Source organism: Mauremys reevesii, unplaced genomic scaffold, assembly GCF_016161935.1.
Source record: "Mauremys reevesii isolate NIE-2019 unplaced genomic scaffold, ASM1616193v1 Contig1, whole genome shotgun sequence".
NCBI lineage: Eukaryota > Metazoa > Chordata > Testudines > Geoemydidae > Mauremys > Mauremys reevesii.
In genome coordinates this window covers 2,946,022-2,961,581 of record NW_024100715.1, presented here as the reverse complement: position 1 = coordinate 2,961,581, position 15,560 = coordinate 2,946,022, and the positions used below count along the sequence as shown (strand labels likewise).

General features: G+C 48.0%; 1 protein-coding gene across 1 annotated transcript; it reads right to left on the bottom strand.

Annotated features, from left to right (window-relative positions):
• Positions 1-2,031: 2,031 nt before the first annotated feature.
• Positions 2,032-15,296, bottom strand: LOC120392424 (zinc finger protein RFP-like). The gene is made up of 7 exons (XM_039517176.1): positions 14,854-15,296; positions 12,972-13,067; positions 10,446-10,676; positions 8,823-8,845; positions 6,297-6,412; positions 4,655-4,687; positions 2,032-2,617 (listed from the first exon to the last, which is right to left on the bottom strand). Exons 1-7 carry the CDS (start codon positions 15,268-15,270, stop codon positions 2,070-2,072), a joined length of 1,464 nt encoding a protein of 487 aa, XP_039373110.1. The 5' UTR covers positions 15,271-15,296; the 3' UTR covers positions 2,032-2,069.
• Between the last annotated feature and the right edge of the window lie 264 nt (positions 15,297-15,560).

Here is a 15,560-nt window from a genome sequence, read left to right as displayed (position 1 = left end):
CTCCTCACCCAGATGCCCAAGAACGCGGCCGGGGGTGGGGGGAGGGGGGAGACAACTCTGGGCACCCAACCACTTCACTCCAGAGGATGGCCCAAGCAACAGAAAACTGCCATTTGGTGCTCTAAGAGGAAGATGGCCATGTCTGTCCAGGTGCCCCTGATCAACCTCACTGAGGGGGATTCCAAGGAGTCCTCCCGGAGCAGCAGTACCATGTCTGCCAGCAGCTCCCAAAAGGACCAAAACGGATCCCCCGAGCTCATTGCTGGGGAGCAGGAGAGCAGAGTTGCAGGAGAGCGGGAGAGCTGAGTTGCAGGGAAAGTGGTGGAGCTGTACACCATGCCCTGGACATTGCTAGGAGCTGGACAGGGAAGATGTTCCCAGAACCCCCGGCCAAGCTACATATCCGACGAGGACGGGTACCAGTCCTACTGCACTGTCTGCTGCAAAGGCAAGGAGCTGCTGCTGTGTAGCAATGCCAGCTGCTGCAGGTGCTTCTGTGACGAATGCTTGGCAGTCCTGGTAGGGCAAGGTACCTCGGAAAAGGCAAAAGAGCAAGAGCCCTGGAGCTATTACATGTGTCAACCAAAGAAGTGCTATTGAATGTTACAGCACCGACTGGACTGGAATGTACGGCTGCAAGACTTCTTCACCAGTGACAAAGGACAGGAATATGATGCACCTAAAATCTAAAAAGGCCCACACATTTCCCAGAGTCACTGCCCTTGATAACAGAACGTCAATGATTGCATTGGCTGCTTGGATCACAGCACTCCCCACAGTAGACTTGTCCAGAACAGCAGTGGTGACGGTGAGCTAAGCGGGCTCTATGCTTGCCATGGTATGGCATCTGCATGGGTAACCCAGGAAAAAGGCGCGAAATGATTGTCTGCCATTGCTTTCACTGACGACATGTATCCAAAACCACCCACGGCAATGTTTTTGCCCCATCAGGCATTGGGAGCTTAACCCAGAATTCCAATGGGTGGCGGAGACTGCGGGAACTGTGGGATAGCTACCCAAAGTGCACTGCTCCGTAATTCGATGCTAGCCATGGTCATGAGGACCCACTCCGCCGACTTAATGTGCTTAGTGGGGACATACGCAATCAACTGTATAAAATCAATTTCTAAAAATCGACTTCTATATAATCGACCTAATTAAATAGTGTAGACATACCCTTAGATGATTTACTTGATGGTATAATGGGGGTGGGAGAGATGATCTAGCAGAAAATGTAGTGTATGATGGAATCCAGCATCATTTGTATATTTGTCATCAATCCTACATTTCTCATCTGGTTTTGCTTTTACATCCTATATTGGGCAGCAGACACAAGGGAACTGATTGGGCTTTCAGGGCTCTGTTCATTTTAAAAAACTTTTGGTAAAATTCATATGGAAACTGACCTTTTGTTTCTGTCTCAAAATTCACCTCACACAGCAAACCAGTGTTTTCCAGAAAGTTTTAAACAGACAAATTTCCCTCTCAGGTCCATTTACGGAGGGATTTTAATAAGGTTAAGGTGCTTTCCATGACTTAGGTGCTTTTGAAAATCCCACTTGAAATTACTTAGCAGCACAAGTTCCACTGAAAATCAATGAGTCTTACGTCACTTCGGTTCATTTGAAAATTCCAGCCTTCGCACCTCGTACACACGCTAACAGTTGTATTTAAGTATATATTAGCTGGTTGTGGCTAAATAACAATCAACTAAAATTATTTTAAACACTCCCCCCCTCAGCTTCTTCAGCCAGGTCTCCTCCCTGCTCTCCCCTATCCCCTGTTGAGGGGTCTCTCCCTGGCCTTCGGCTTGGTCCCTCCCACAGGGGTCTCCCTCCTTCCTTGGTGAGTTTCCCCCCATCCCACTCCACACTAAATTGGCCTCCTAGGAGCATAGAGACCCAGCCTAGAGCCATACACAGACCTCCACAGCCATAGAGCTAAGGGTAGAGAGTCACCCCCCTTCAGCCCTGTCTGTGAGGAGGGAGACTGGCTGAGTCCTCCAGGGTCATAGAGATTAGGAGGGTGGGGGCTAGAGGAGCCTGTTTCATGGGAACAGACCTGGCACTTCAGGGACACAGTGTGAGCCGCACAGTACCAAGAACCCCAAAGACCGGGACACTAACACCAGCCTGGAAGAACGGGCGGATTCTCTCCCCGGCGAAAGAGGCCGGCGGGAAAGTGAAGATCGGGTCCCTGTGACCAGCATCGAAAAACATCACCTGCCCCCGTTCATAGTCCAGATACACCCGGATCCTGCGGGGTGCCTGGCTCAGGGACAAGCGGATGCGCTGCTCAGCAGACATGAGAGCCCAGTACTGATCCCCCCAGCCCTCCACAGCCCAGATCCCCTGCTCAGGGTTAACCTGGATCCCTCCCTTCCTGCTCACAGACTCTCTGGCCACCCCCACAGCACAGACTCCCATCTCCTCCACCTCCACCTCCCAGGAATGTCTGCCGGAGGTGAATCCCTCAAAGCCCAGCACACAGGGCGCAGTGTCAAATCTCTCGGGGTTGTCGGGCAGAGCCTGCCGTGTGCATCCCAATCTCACAGTTTTCTGATCTGCAGACACGGTGAGGTCGGGATGGGCCGTGTCTGGATCCAGAGTCATGTTCACTGCAGAGAGAAAATCAGAGCGTGAGGGGCAGAGCTCAGCCCTCGGGGAGGGTCTGACCGTGTCAGTGACAGAACCTGCCCCAGCTGGGGGGTGAACCAGGCAACCTCCCCCCTCCCGGATTTACCCAGCTCTGCCTGGGGAGCAGCGCTGAGATCTCAGCCATGGGCAGGAGGGATTCACACCCTGACAGAGCCAGTTCAGGGACAGAGCGAAAGGATCAGCTCGGCTGAGCCAGGCCCCAGACCCAGAGTCTGAGTCTCAGTGATTCCATCCTTGTGCTGCGGGGGAAGATGAGGGGGGTCAGAGGGAGCTGGTTTTAAGCCACCTTTGTCCTTCCTTCAGTCTGCCTGGCCCCTCGCTCCACGGGCCTCAGGGCTGCGAAGCAGAGAGCAGCCAGAGTGTGATGCCTCCTGTCTGTGCCCCCAGCAGAGCCGCCCCCTGGGAAGGGCGAATCGGGGCGACCGCGCCGGGCCCTGCGCTTTGGGGGGCCCCGCGGGCCGGTGCTATTGGCTGGTGCGGCTGGTCCCAGAAGAGACGAATCCGTCACTTCCGCCCTGGATCCCCGCACCCCCCTAGGGCCAGCCCTGGCCCCCAGCATGGCCCCAACCCACTGCTACAATAACGGCTGGGAGCAGAGTTGCTGAAGTGCTCCAATGCCAACTTCACATGGACAGGAGTGAGGGGGAGTTGGGGGGCAGCCTTGCACCGGAGCTATTTTCTGGGAGTTTTTCCACGCACATTAAGGCCCCTTTGCTCTGACAGAGCAGCATAAAAGGGCCTGACAGTCAGGCCCATGGAATCTTTCCCCACCTGCACCCACCTCTCCCCACAGACGTGATCAGAGACCCTGGCATCATAGGAGGCTCCCAGCAGATTACAGGGAATCCAAAGTCCCCCTGTCCAATGATGCAACTCTGCACATCCCGTCTCCTCGCAGAGCCCCCTCCCTCCTAACGATCAGCCAGCCGAGCAATATAAAAACTGCTATTATAGAGACACCACTGGCCCCCCATGACTCTGTGTTGCTGCAGTGTGGTTGAGGACACCGCACACTTCCTGCATGGCTGCTTGGCTTGTGCTGGTCTATCGGGGACTTTCCAAACCCCACACTGCTAGCCCCAAGGCTCTGCAGTGGCTAATACAGTATTGCCAACTTCAAGAGATCAAATCTCATGAGATTGGCCCCAAAATCAGGACATTTTAAGAAAGATTCTGTTGTGGGTTTTAGCTCAGTCTCTTGATGTTTGAACTCCCCTGGCCCTCCCCAGGTTTGCGCATGTGACAATCAGTGCTGCCCACTCTCCCACATGTCCTGGAGAAGGGGATTTTGGCTCCTGCTGCAGGAGCTCTCACCCCCCATCTGCCCGTCTCCTGCCCAGCAATTAATCCTGTTTCCCAGCCCCCATCAGTTCTGTCCCCATCCAACCCCCCCAATTCAGTCTCCCAGCTCCCATCATCACCGCCCCGTCAGTTCAGCACCCCTACCCCACTGCCCTCAGTTCACCCTCCCAGCACTCACCCTCTCTGCTCAGAACCCACCATCAATACAGCCCCCATCAGCCCCCCGAATCACTTCAGGCCCCCTGCAGCCCCCAGGCCATAATAAAGCCCTCCCAGCCTCACCTCTGCTCCTCCTTCTTCACCCTCCCTAGGCCTGGGGGCTACAGTGAGATCCCCTCTCCCACTTCCCAGGCTGGCAGGGGAGCAGCCGCACTGGGGTGGTGACAGCGGGAGCCCCAGTTGCACCCAGGGCAGCTGACAGGATTTATAAGTAAAATTAAGCCTCATTTTTAGAACTCTCAAATATCGGGATTTTTCATGAGCTACAGTTCTATCGCGAGATCATGAGTGAGGCTTAATTCTAAATGATAACAGAGAAGATAATCGACTTTTCTGTTTTTAGGAAAGATCTGTGTAGCCATCACTAATATCATGTTCAGCTCCTGTCAAATGCAAAATTGAAACAAAACCTGAACTATGGTGCTGCCATAATTCATAGGAAAGTTTTCATTCCCCCTTTGATCCAAGAAATTTACCTATGTCCAACTGCTGTCTAGACGACAGTGAGTCTAGAGGAAGAAATGGGGGGAAAAGATGAAATGTCAGGTTGTCATGTTTAGGGATATATTCACATTGTTCACGTTCTAACACAAAAGCAAAATGAAAAGAAAACAAACTTTATTAAGTTATAGTTAAGGAGGCTAAGTGCAATTCACACCATTACACACCTCACTAAAAAATAAACCCCAAACATTAAAAACTAAGGACATGACCTAAGGTTACATGACAGACCCAGAGATGTTTTACAGCAATTATACATTTGTGGCTGGCCCATGACAGCTGACACCTGACAAACTCGCAGGGCTCAGGCAATGGGGCTGTTTAATTGCGGTGTAGATGCTCAGGCTTGGGCAGAGGCCTCGGCTCTGGGACTCTATGACGGGAGAAGGTCACAGAGCCCAGGCTCCAGCCCGAGCCCGAACCTTGTGAGCCGGAGTCAGCGGACACGGGTCAGCCATGGGTGCTTAATTGCTGTGTAGACAAACCCTCTGAAACCAACACATCATTCACAGACAGACCAATATACAGACACTTTTTCACTGATTAGCATTCAATCACCTTTAAATCTGCCCCTGAACTACTAGTACTCAGTAAATCTGGCTCATCCTTCCTGACAGAACTGGTGTCTCATTATCTCCAGCTCAGGAGAATAAAAGGTGGAGTGAGGAACCTACGGCCCGTGGTCCAGATCCAGCCTGTTGCTAAATTTCATCCAGCCCGCAGGACCCACCCCCCACCGCAGGGTTGGAGCCGCGAGTGCCGACTAGCCACGGGAACTAGGAGTGCAGAGGATGCTGCTTTAGAAGGCCCAGGTTTTGCGCGGGGGTCCCAGCCACCGGCCCCACTCCCAGGCTCTGTCCCCAGCACCTCACGCGGGGTCTTGTCTGGTGGCCCCGCACCTGGGCCCCTGCTCCTGCCCCCAGCTGTGGTCCCAGCCTCAGCCCCCTTACCCCTGTCTGTGTCCCTCCCCCGCCACCCTGGAGCCATGGTCCAGTCTTGGCACCAGCTTTGGGGAGAGGGGGCACAGACAGGGGTAAGGGGGCTGCCAGGGAAAAAGTTTTGGGACCACTGGCTTTCGGCACCCCCACTGTAAAAATTGTCCTAGTGCCACTTCCTCTGCTCCCTCCGCGGGGCTGGAGCCGCGAATACCAGCTCGGCTTCCTGCGGGGGGGAAGCCATGAGCCTCCACATTCCCTCTCTATCCCCCCGTGGGTGAGTGGCCCGCCATTGTTTTTTTTCTGTGGGTCAGTGGCCTGTGACAGAAAAAGGTTCCCCACACCACCCGCTCTAAAGCAAGAGAGGGACTGTGATGACCCAGGAGGACTTGCACACAAAAAATCCAAACAAACATACTCCAGAAACAGTTAATTCAGCAGGAAGCTCAAGCTCAGGTTAACGTTCATAGCTGCTAAGAAAGGAAAACCCCCAAGCAGTCTGAATTTAGGACTCTAACCCAGTGTGTATGTGCTGTATTGAGAGCTGAGTACAGAATTCATAGGTTCCAAATGATTAGCTGACTATCTCCATCCACAGTTATTTTCCCTCAGAGATTTCCCCAGCTCTGTCAATTATCAGTGTAATATATGTGAGAAAATTCCCCAGCTGACTGTTTATTACCTTTGAATTTCTTCACTATGGTCACCAGAACTGCAGAGTTTTGAGAAGAGTCCCAGATTCTCCATTTCAGGTCAGAAGAAAAGGCCACTGGGTTCTCAAACTTCTCCCTCTTGCATCTGAAGAACAACCCAGTGTTACTCGGTGTGGAGTTCGTTCATATTTGTGTTTTACTAAAATGTATTTTACTCTCGTGAATGGTTGTAGCTCAGCAGACCCTGGAGGTTTAAATCCTCTATTGCCCCAGGAATAGGTCCAATACCAGTTTTGACACTACAAGCTTCCCCTTCATTCTGGTGAGACCGATAATGGAAAACTGCATCCAGTTCTGGTGTCCCCATTTTAAAATGGACGTTTAGAAAGTGGAGACAGTGCAGAGAAGACCCACAAAAATGATTTGAGGGCTTGTAAAAATACCTTGCACTGAGAGATCCCTGGCACTTGAGTGTGGGGTATAAACTACTTCTTGTTCTGCCCTCAAGGGACGTGAGGAACAACTGATCACCGCTCTCTGTAGAACAGCCTCAGACAGATCTGAAGACTGTTATCAGGCCCTGCCTCAGTCTTCTTTTCTCTAAACTAAACACACCCATTTATTTCTACCTTTCCTCACAGCTCATCCATTCTAAGCCTCTGATCATTTGTGTTGCTCTCCTCTGAACTTTCTCCAATTTGTCCACATCTTTTTTAAAGTGCGATGCCCCAAACCGGACAGTTTTCCAGCTGAGGCCGCACCGTGGCAAGAAGGGTGGAACAACGTCCTCCTGTGTTTTACATACGACACTCCTGTTAATACATATGTGGTGGGCGTTCACCCCACATCAGCCCCCGAAAAGAGTGAAAGGAGCAGAGGAAGAGGAGATTAGTGAGACAGGCCACACATGAGGGGTTTAGGCCAGAGAAGTAACCCCTGATTGGACGATGAAGCTCAGTTGAGCAGGTGGGGGCTGGACTAGTATAAAGCCCGGAAGCTGACAACAGAAATGGCTGCAGTGAGGAAGTCTGCAGCCCCCCTCTGTGCATTCGAAAGGGCAGGAGGGGACCCAGGGAAAGAATAGCCTGCTAGGAGCTGGGCCCTGAGGGAACGGCGTACTTAGAATCATAGGGCTAGAGGGGACTGCCAGGGTCACCTAGCCTAACCCCTGTAAGAGAGAAGAGTGGAGAAGAAAGCCTATGGGAGGTGAGTAGGAAGCAGCCCAGGGAGACAGCAGACCTTGCCTGCGTGTGGTAGGGTCCCTGGGCTGGACCCTGGAGCAGTGGGCGGCTCGAGTTCCCCTACCAGCCACGGATGGAGTGGCAATGCCTGGGCACAGGGCCGGCACAACCCATTAGGCAACCTATGCGGTCGCCTAGGGCACTAACGTTTGGGGGGCGGCGACCGGATCTTCAGCCACCTCTGTCGGGGGCGGCATTTCAGGGGCGGGACCTTCCACCGCCTAGGGCGGCAAAAATGCTGGCGGTGCTCCTGCCTGGGCAGTGGGACCAGCAAGACTCTGCACCCCAGAAGGGGAAACCATTTAGTGACCTGGCTGGAGGCTGAGTCACGCAGAGGAAGCTGCAGCTCCTGGAGTGAGAGATGAGGCTGCAGAGTTAGAGAGAGACAACAGCGGAGAGACGCAAGGGGAGAGGTTGGCCCTGGAAGAGCTAATCCCCAGAGCAGCCAGGAGGAGGCACCACCTGCGGTGAATACAGCAACCTGGGACAACATCCCACAATGACATTTGCCTTTTTCACAAGAGCATCACACTGCCGACTCCTTCACTGTGTGATCCACTGCAACCCCCAGATCTTTTCCCGCAGTCCTGCTGCCTCCCCAGTTATTTCCCATTTCATAGTTGTACATTTGATTTTTCCTTCCAAAGTGCAGCACTTTGACTTTATTGAATGTCCCCTTAAATTGATTTTAATCCTTCCTCCCTCTGCCCTGTGTCTCTTGTGTCTATTTAGACTGTAACCTCCCTGGGGCAGGGACTGCCTCTGTCTGTGTGTCTGTGCAGCACCCAGCATGTGGGGCCCTCATTTTGCCTTGAGCCTCCAGGCACTGCCATAGCACTACTGATAACAGCACATTATAAACTCCTCAGAGCAGGGAACGTCTCTTCCATCAGATCTGTTGCCACGCCCAGCACATGGCTAGAGCTCACTGCATAATAAGAAACAATTAATAAACAGCTCATTGAATAGTCATCAGATGGCACCGACTTTCCATCCTTACCAACCTGGGTGGAGTTTGGAGTCTATGACCTAGAAATGAAAGACTCATTCTCCATCCCCAATCCCCTGAGGTCTCCATTTCACCAGCCACACTACAAATCAATACCCGTCTATAGGTCAATCACTCTTTTCTCAGGCTGCTCTATTCTAGAGTCTAGTCAAAATGACAACAGCCCCAAGATTAGATTTAAGGGAGGGAGATTGGGAACCAGCCCCACACTCTGCACTGCTGGACTATGGGGAGAAATGTCTCATGTTTAAAATCCCTTTCTCTGCATTGGGAAGTGAAAGGGAGAGTGAGAAGGAGCCACCTACCTGCTCACGGTGCCTTTGATGTCCTAGAGGAGAAAGATAAAAGGAAATTCAGTCTCATATCTCATATCAAGGATCCCTCCTGCTCTGGAGGGGACTCACTCTGTCTTCACAGTTTGAGGTTCAAAGAGAAATTATTTGTTATTTATTAATGCAAACAAAAGCATTAAATGTGTTACCTTTGTTCTTTTGGAGAAATGCTCTGACTGCAGGATCTGGGCCTAGAAAGTTTCTATAAGGAGGCACACCAACTCTTCGTGTAATGACATTTGGATAATCAGCTGGCACACGGAATCAGAGGGCTCAGTATTGAACAAGGATCTTCCTAACACTCACAGGTGTGGAGAAGATCCCCTCCTGCAGACTCCAGTGGGTCCAGAGGGAGGGATGCCCCCGTGCTGTGCTGCCCCCATGCTGTAAACTCTCTACCCACTCGCCCACAAACACTCTGAAGGCCTGTCCTGTGGACTTCTTGACATCCACAGGAAGCTGGGGCTGGCTGAGAACAATGGGTGTGGGGTACAGAGTAACAGAGGGCCATTCACTATCCCAAACCCCAGGATGAATGCAGGAAACCTGAGGAGTGAAGAATGCTGCCCACAGCAGATATTGGTTGCAACAGAGAATTTGACCCTAGATATCAGCCTCAGAAGTCCAGTATGATTTGTTTTATTTCTCATCTTTTTTTTCTTTTTTTCCTAGTTAGAGGCATTTTTTGAAAATTAAAGTCATTAGAAGGCTTTTGGAATTCTAACGACTACTTATACTTTCAGGGTACCATAAGAAATGAACAGCTTCCCTAACTAACTTCAGTTCTGTCAGAAAAATCACCACAGCCTCACACCTCTTGTATCAATGTTAAGGCCAATATTTTCCCTTTTTGTGGTAGGTAGGAAGAGTGGCAAAATGAGGCTTTAAATGGAAACTCAGCTTCTTAGCTATTTCCATAATTAATGATAGGTTCCATCTTAGATCTTCAGAAGTTAGTGTTTGGAACACAGAAAATGCCAGTCTGGATCAGACAGGAGGTCCATCTGGTCAGTATTCTGTCTCCAAAAGTGGACAATATCAGATGCTTCAGAGGAAGGTGTAAAATAATCTGCCTCCCACATTCTCATCCTTCTCTCTAATAGTTAGCGACTAGTTGAAGCAATGAAGCATGAGGTTTAATATCACTCTGCATATTCCTGTCATCCATATTAATATCTGATCACTTTTTGAGTTTTGCTAAATGCTTTGTCTAAACAACATCCGGTGACAATGACTTCCATGGTCTAATTATGTGATGTGTGAAAAAGTGTTAGTTGGATCAGTTTTGAATTCTAATTTTATTGAATGTCCCTTTGTTCTTGCATTAGGAGACGGGAAGAACAGAGTTTGGAGTTTGCCATTTTTGGAGGAGTTTTCTCCCATTAGAATTCAAAAGAGGAATTTCTTTTCATTTAGGGCTCGATCTAATGCTCATTGTACTCAAGAAGTATATTTCCATTGACTTTAATGAAAAAATAATGTATATTGTAACAAGACTGTATGTTATGACCATTCACTCGTACACTCCAAAAGTGAAGCATTAGGAGACTTCCTTTAACTGTGAAAGGTTCTGGGGTGTTTCTAACACCGTCTCACCTGCAGGAATTCTCTCACTGGCTGCTGGCACTTCTGCTCCATCTCCCGGATCAGGGAACTGATAGAAGATATTTCCTCAGATAATTTGGTAACATACTCAGTCCTCCTGTTTTTAATTTCCTTATTCAGCTCTTCCAACTGGGCCAGCCAGAGTCGCTTTTGTTCCTTCAGAAACTGGCTCAATTGCTGAAATTCAGACACAATCTTCTGCTTCTCAGTTTGTAGCTGTTTCTGAAATGACAAGATACGAACAGGAAAAGCACAGGTGAAGGACAAGAATACGGAGTGAGCCATGGGACATTTTTTGCACATGGTAGCATGTCATTGCAACCCCACAGAATTTAACTTCTGACATTTTATGGAGAACATACTCTATGCTATGCAGAGAGAAGATTTTCCAATAGATTTTCAAGAGTCCTAACTGGTGTTTAGAATATGAATTTTTCTCGCATTAATTGGATAATCTGTGATCTGTGGCTTGTAGAAAACCAGATCCTTCTAGTAACAGGAAGCACAGCAGGTGTGGGATTCAGAACTGACTGGCAAGGATAATTTTAGTAGAGGAAACAGCAGAACCCAAACTAAGAAGCACTAGACTTGAACTGGGGAACACAAGCTGTCCACAAAATACATATATACATAAAGGGCCTTAAAAAAAAAAGGTACTAAAATTTGAGCTCTATCATTTGCTCTCATTAGTTCTGAAAACAGTTTTGGATACATAATATTTGGCAAATCATAAATCTTGAATTTTAAGCCACACAGTGACCTTGAGCACAAATTGGGCTGCTGAGAAGACCCCTTTTTGTACATGCAAATCTGAGTTTGCAGGTTGCTTAGGAATGAGTGCATGTGAACTGGACAGATGTCCACCAATTCATGCAGTTTCTGGAGCACTCTCTGGCCCCTGATGCCCTAGGAGCAAGGAAATCAGACCAGATTTGGAACCCAGATCTTCTGTTCCAAAGCTCACTGAACTGACCCGGAGTCGTTCCAATGACGTTCTTGTGCTTTGTTTTAGGCCTTAAGTGACCAGCCTGTGGGGCAGCCAATTCTTATAGCAGCTGCACTGATTGTCCTGTTGTGGTTATTTCAGTGGAAAGTAAAGTTGGCCAAAAAATTGGGGCATGGGGTGAATTTGCAAAAATAATTGAAATTTCAAAGTTGTTTCTGTTTCTCAATGTTCAAAATGGAACTAGTTTTAATTTCTCTGAAAAATACCTTAAAATAACTTTTGAAAATTTTCACATTTTTGTTTCTCCCGTTCCCTCCCTTTTCCCAAAATGCAACAAAATAATGTTCATTCCCCCCTTTTTTCTTTTTATTTATTTTTCTCTGTACCCCTTCAAAATTCTTCCATTTTCCAAAAAGCGACAAAAATAAAAACTAAGTAAAAAAAAACCCTGGAATTTATTCATTTTTGTGTACTCATTGGCTAAAAGGTGTGAATAAAAAGGGCAAGAAAAGGATTTTAAAAAATCTGAAATTTTGAAAGTTTGTCAGCTTTTTAAAACCAAAATTAAAATTTCAGAAGGAAATGACACAAAAACGTTTGCTTCATTTTGAAATTGCCTGTCAAAAATGAAAATTTTGTTGCAAATGATTTTTTTCCATGAAAAAAGTTGTTTTCTACTAAACCCCATCTATCTTCAGGAAGGTTTTTTGGTTGAAAAATGTTGACCAGACGTAGTTGAAAGACTAAAGGAGAAACTACTGTTAAGTAACCAAATTACAAATTACGCTCACATTATCAGTGAAAATATTAGGATTATTAAAACTCTTTCTTTAATGCTCTATTTTCCATAAACTAGAAATTTCTCTTTACAATGACAATAAATAAGTAATAGTCTCTCTCAAAAGGGAACATGTTGCTCACTATTCTTCTTATGACACATAGGGCTTGTCTACAGCACCCGCCAGCAGCGGCGGCTCCAGGCACCAGCGCTCCAAGCACGTGCCTGGGGCGTAAAGCCGCGGGGGGTGCCCTGCTGTTTGCTCCGAGGGCAGCAGTCAGGCAGCCTTCGGCGGCATGCCTGTGGGAGGGCCGCCGATCCCACAGATTCAGCGGCAATTTGGCGGCAGGTATGCTGAAGCCGCGGGACGGGCACACCTTCCACAGGCATGCCACTGAAGGCAGCCTGACTGCCGTGCTTGGGGCAGCAAAAAAGCTAGAGCTGCCCCTGCCCGCCGGATCAACGGGCGGTGATCGATCAAGTGGGGTTCGATTTATCACATCTAGTCTAGACACGATAAATCGACCACCGAGTGCTCTCCCATCAACTCCGGTACTCCACCAGGGCGAGAGGTGCAGGCGGAGTCAATGGGAGAGCATCAACTGTCGACTTACTGCAGTGAAGACACCATGGTAAGTAGATGTAAGTACGTCGACTTCAGCGACGTTATTCACGTAGCTGAAGTTGTGTAACTTAGATCAATCCCCCACCTAGTGTGGACCAGGCCTCAGGCTAAGCCGTGTGTTGATAATGTCCCTGGGCACATTTGCTTCTCAGTAATAATGGCACCTACCAGCAGTTCCTGGCTTTTACTTTCCCCACTCAATTTAAATGACCGAATCTCCTCTCTCTCTTTCTTCAAAATCTCCAAATGGCTCCGAACTTGGTCCTAAAAAAAAGAAAAACTGGTTTAGTTTTGGTGCTTTTGGAGGGTTTCCCCACATTTTTTATATTTTCAAGAATATTAAATACATAATAAAATGGGTGAGTGCTCTAACTACCTGGCTAGACAGTCATTCTCATGCTTGTGGTCTCTCTCTCTGGTCCAAATGACTCTTTATCCCCAGTGGAACAGCTTTGACAGAGGAGATGGAAGGAGCCCCACATCACCATAGCCCATGGTTAGGGCACTCACCTGAGAGGTGGCTGATCCCCATTCGAATCCCTTCCCAACAGGTGGAGGAGGGACTTGAACCAGTGTTTCCTACATATCAGGTGAGCACTGCAACCCCTGGACTAAAAGTTAGAAGGGTGAGGCTGATCCGGGAGGTGTGCTCAGAGGTCACCTGCCAGGTCAGACCGCACACTCTAGCCAGGCAGCCAAACGTCTGTCTTCCTCCAGATTGTGAATCAGTCTGGGGCTTAAGTGAGAAATAGGCATCTGGATACCTAGAAAGAGACAGCAGGGTGCATGCCCAGAGGCAGAAATATAGGGATGATGATGGTGTAAAAGCTGGAATGAGCCAGTAACGCCCAGAAAGGCATTTTAATCAATAAAATTGTTGCAAAAACCAGCAGGTGCTGTTACAGACACTTAAGAGAACAGACTCATAACGAATTGTGATACCCTGTTTTGGCCCAGAACCATATTTTAAACACCAAAAAACACCTTGAGGACAATATCTTACCAATGAGAACTGATTTTAGCACCCTGTTATCAACCCATTCCAGCCCAGAACCGTTTTTTAAACACCAAATAGGACCTGGAACACACGGTTCCAAAGTGACCCAGAGGATTAAATATATCCATCTAGCATATTACCTTGAGGACAATATTTTAGGAATGAGAACTGATTAGTACCACATGCTTATTAACCCATTTCAGCCCAGAACCACTTTCTAACACTGTCAAAAGTTGTAGAGCAGAAACATTTAGGCCTATCTAAAATTTACCAGTGAAAAATAACAGACTCGAAGGTCTCACCTCCATATTTGAGAGTGACTCTTCCCCAAAATACACAACAAATACAAAATAACATGAAAAACAGAAAAGCAGAATCAGTCACAATGATTTATGTGGTGAGTAAGACCTTCACTGGAAGAGTTTGTGTGTCAGTACTGCCAGGTCCCTGAAATTTCTGTAAATTTGGATCTTCCAGAAGTTATTGGTGGTTTTTAAGAGGTGACAATATTGAAGCCAACTGTACTTCTTTCATATGCCACGTTTCAGCTAGGACACTTCTACTTTCCCCCGTCATGTGCCTTTTTTGAGGAAAATCCAGCAGTTCCTGTGGCTGCACTGATTCATGACAAGTGAACAACACATGCACACAAGATAAGGGTTGCCAACCTTTCAGGATTAATTAAAGATTAGGTTATGAAACCTCCAGGAATATTTCCAACCAAAATTGGCAACTATATAAAAGATGTATTTATAATTTCTAGCAAAACATGTGTCTGCGGTCAGCAGCAGTTTCACTGTAATAGCTCTGTGCTATATATATATATAAATTTCAGCTCTGGGCCAATTCAGAACTGACTTTTCTGAGTCCTTATTGGTGCTAAAAATGTTTTGGGGCAGAAGTGGTTAATACCAGTCTGTTATAAGTCTGTTCTCATGGCGAAAATATTGTTCTTAAGAGTGTCTAACAGTATCTGCTCTTTTTTGCAATAATTTTTTAATTAAAAGCCATTCCTGGCCATTCCAGCTCTTACACTGTCCCGTGATTTCTTACCTTGTAATCCTCGGCAGCCTCCTCTATGGGGACCACAGTGTGGTCTTTGTGATCTCGGGACAGATGGCAAACCATACACATGGGTATTTGATCATCTTGGCAGAAGACATCTAAAGCCCTTTTGTGTTTTTCACACACTCTCTCAACTTCTGGTTCTTTTGCTGACTCCAGTGTAAGTTTTCTGGAAGCTTCTACAATATTCCTTAGCTGTCTGTTTGGTTTGAAGTTTCTCTGGGAAAAGGTTTCTCTGCACTCAGGACAGCAGAAGTCTGTCTTCAGTCCCTCCCACCACACACTGATGCAGGCCTGGCAGAAATTGTGCCCACAATCTAAAGCCACTGGATCTTGAAAATAATCCAGACACACCGAACAAGTCAGTTCAGCTAGGAGCTGTTGTGCTGGATTTGCAGCAGCCATGGCTGCTTCTGCAGGGAAGAGACAAATTTAGTTTCATTTTCCTGTTCTCAGAAATGGGCTGATTCTAAACCTTGCACAACAAACAGGCACTTCCTGTGTTTATTGTCTCCTGTTACTCTTGAGAGTCCGGAAATACCTTGTGGTCTCAGTTGGCAAGGGGAGGCTCTACCACGAAAGACTGTGGAGTGGCAGCACCTGACGCTGTTGGTCCCTGCAATGGTGTAGCATGGCCACTCTGCAGAACAGCTGTTGGAAAAATAGCACCTGCCACATCCACACCCAGCTCTATA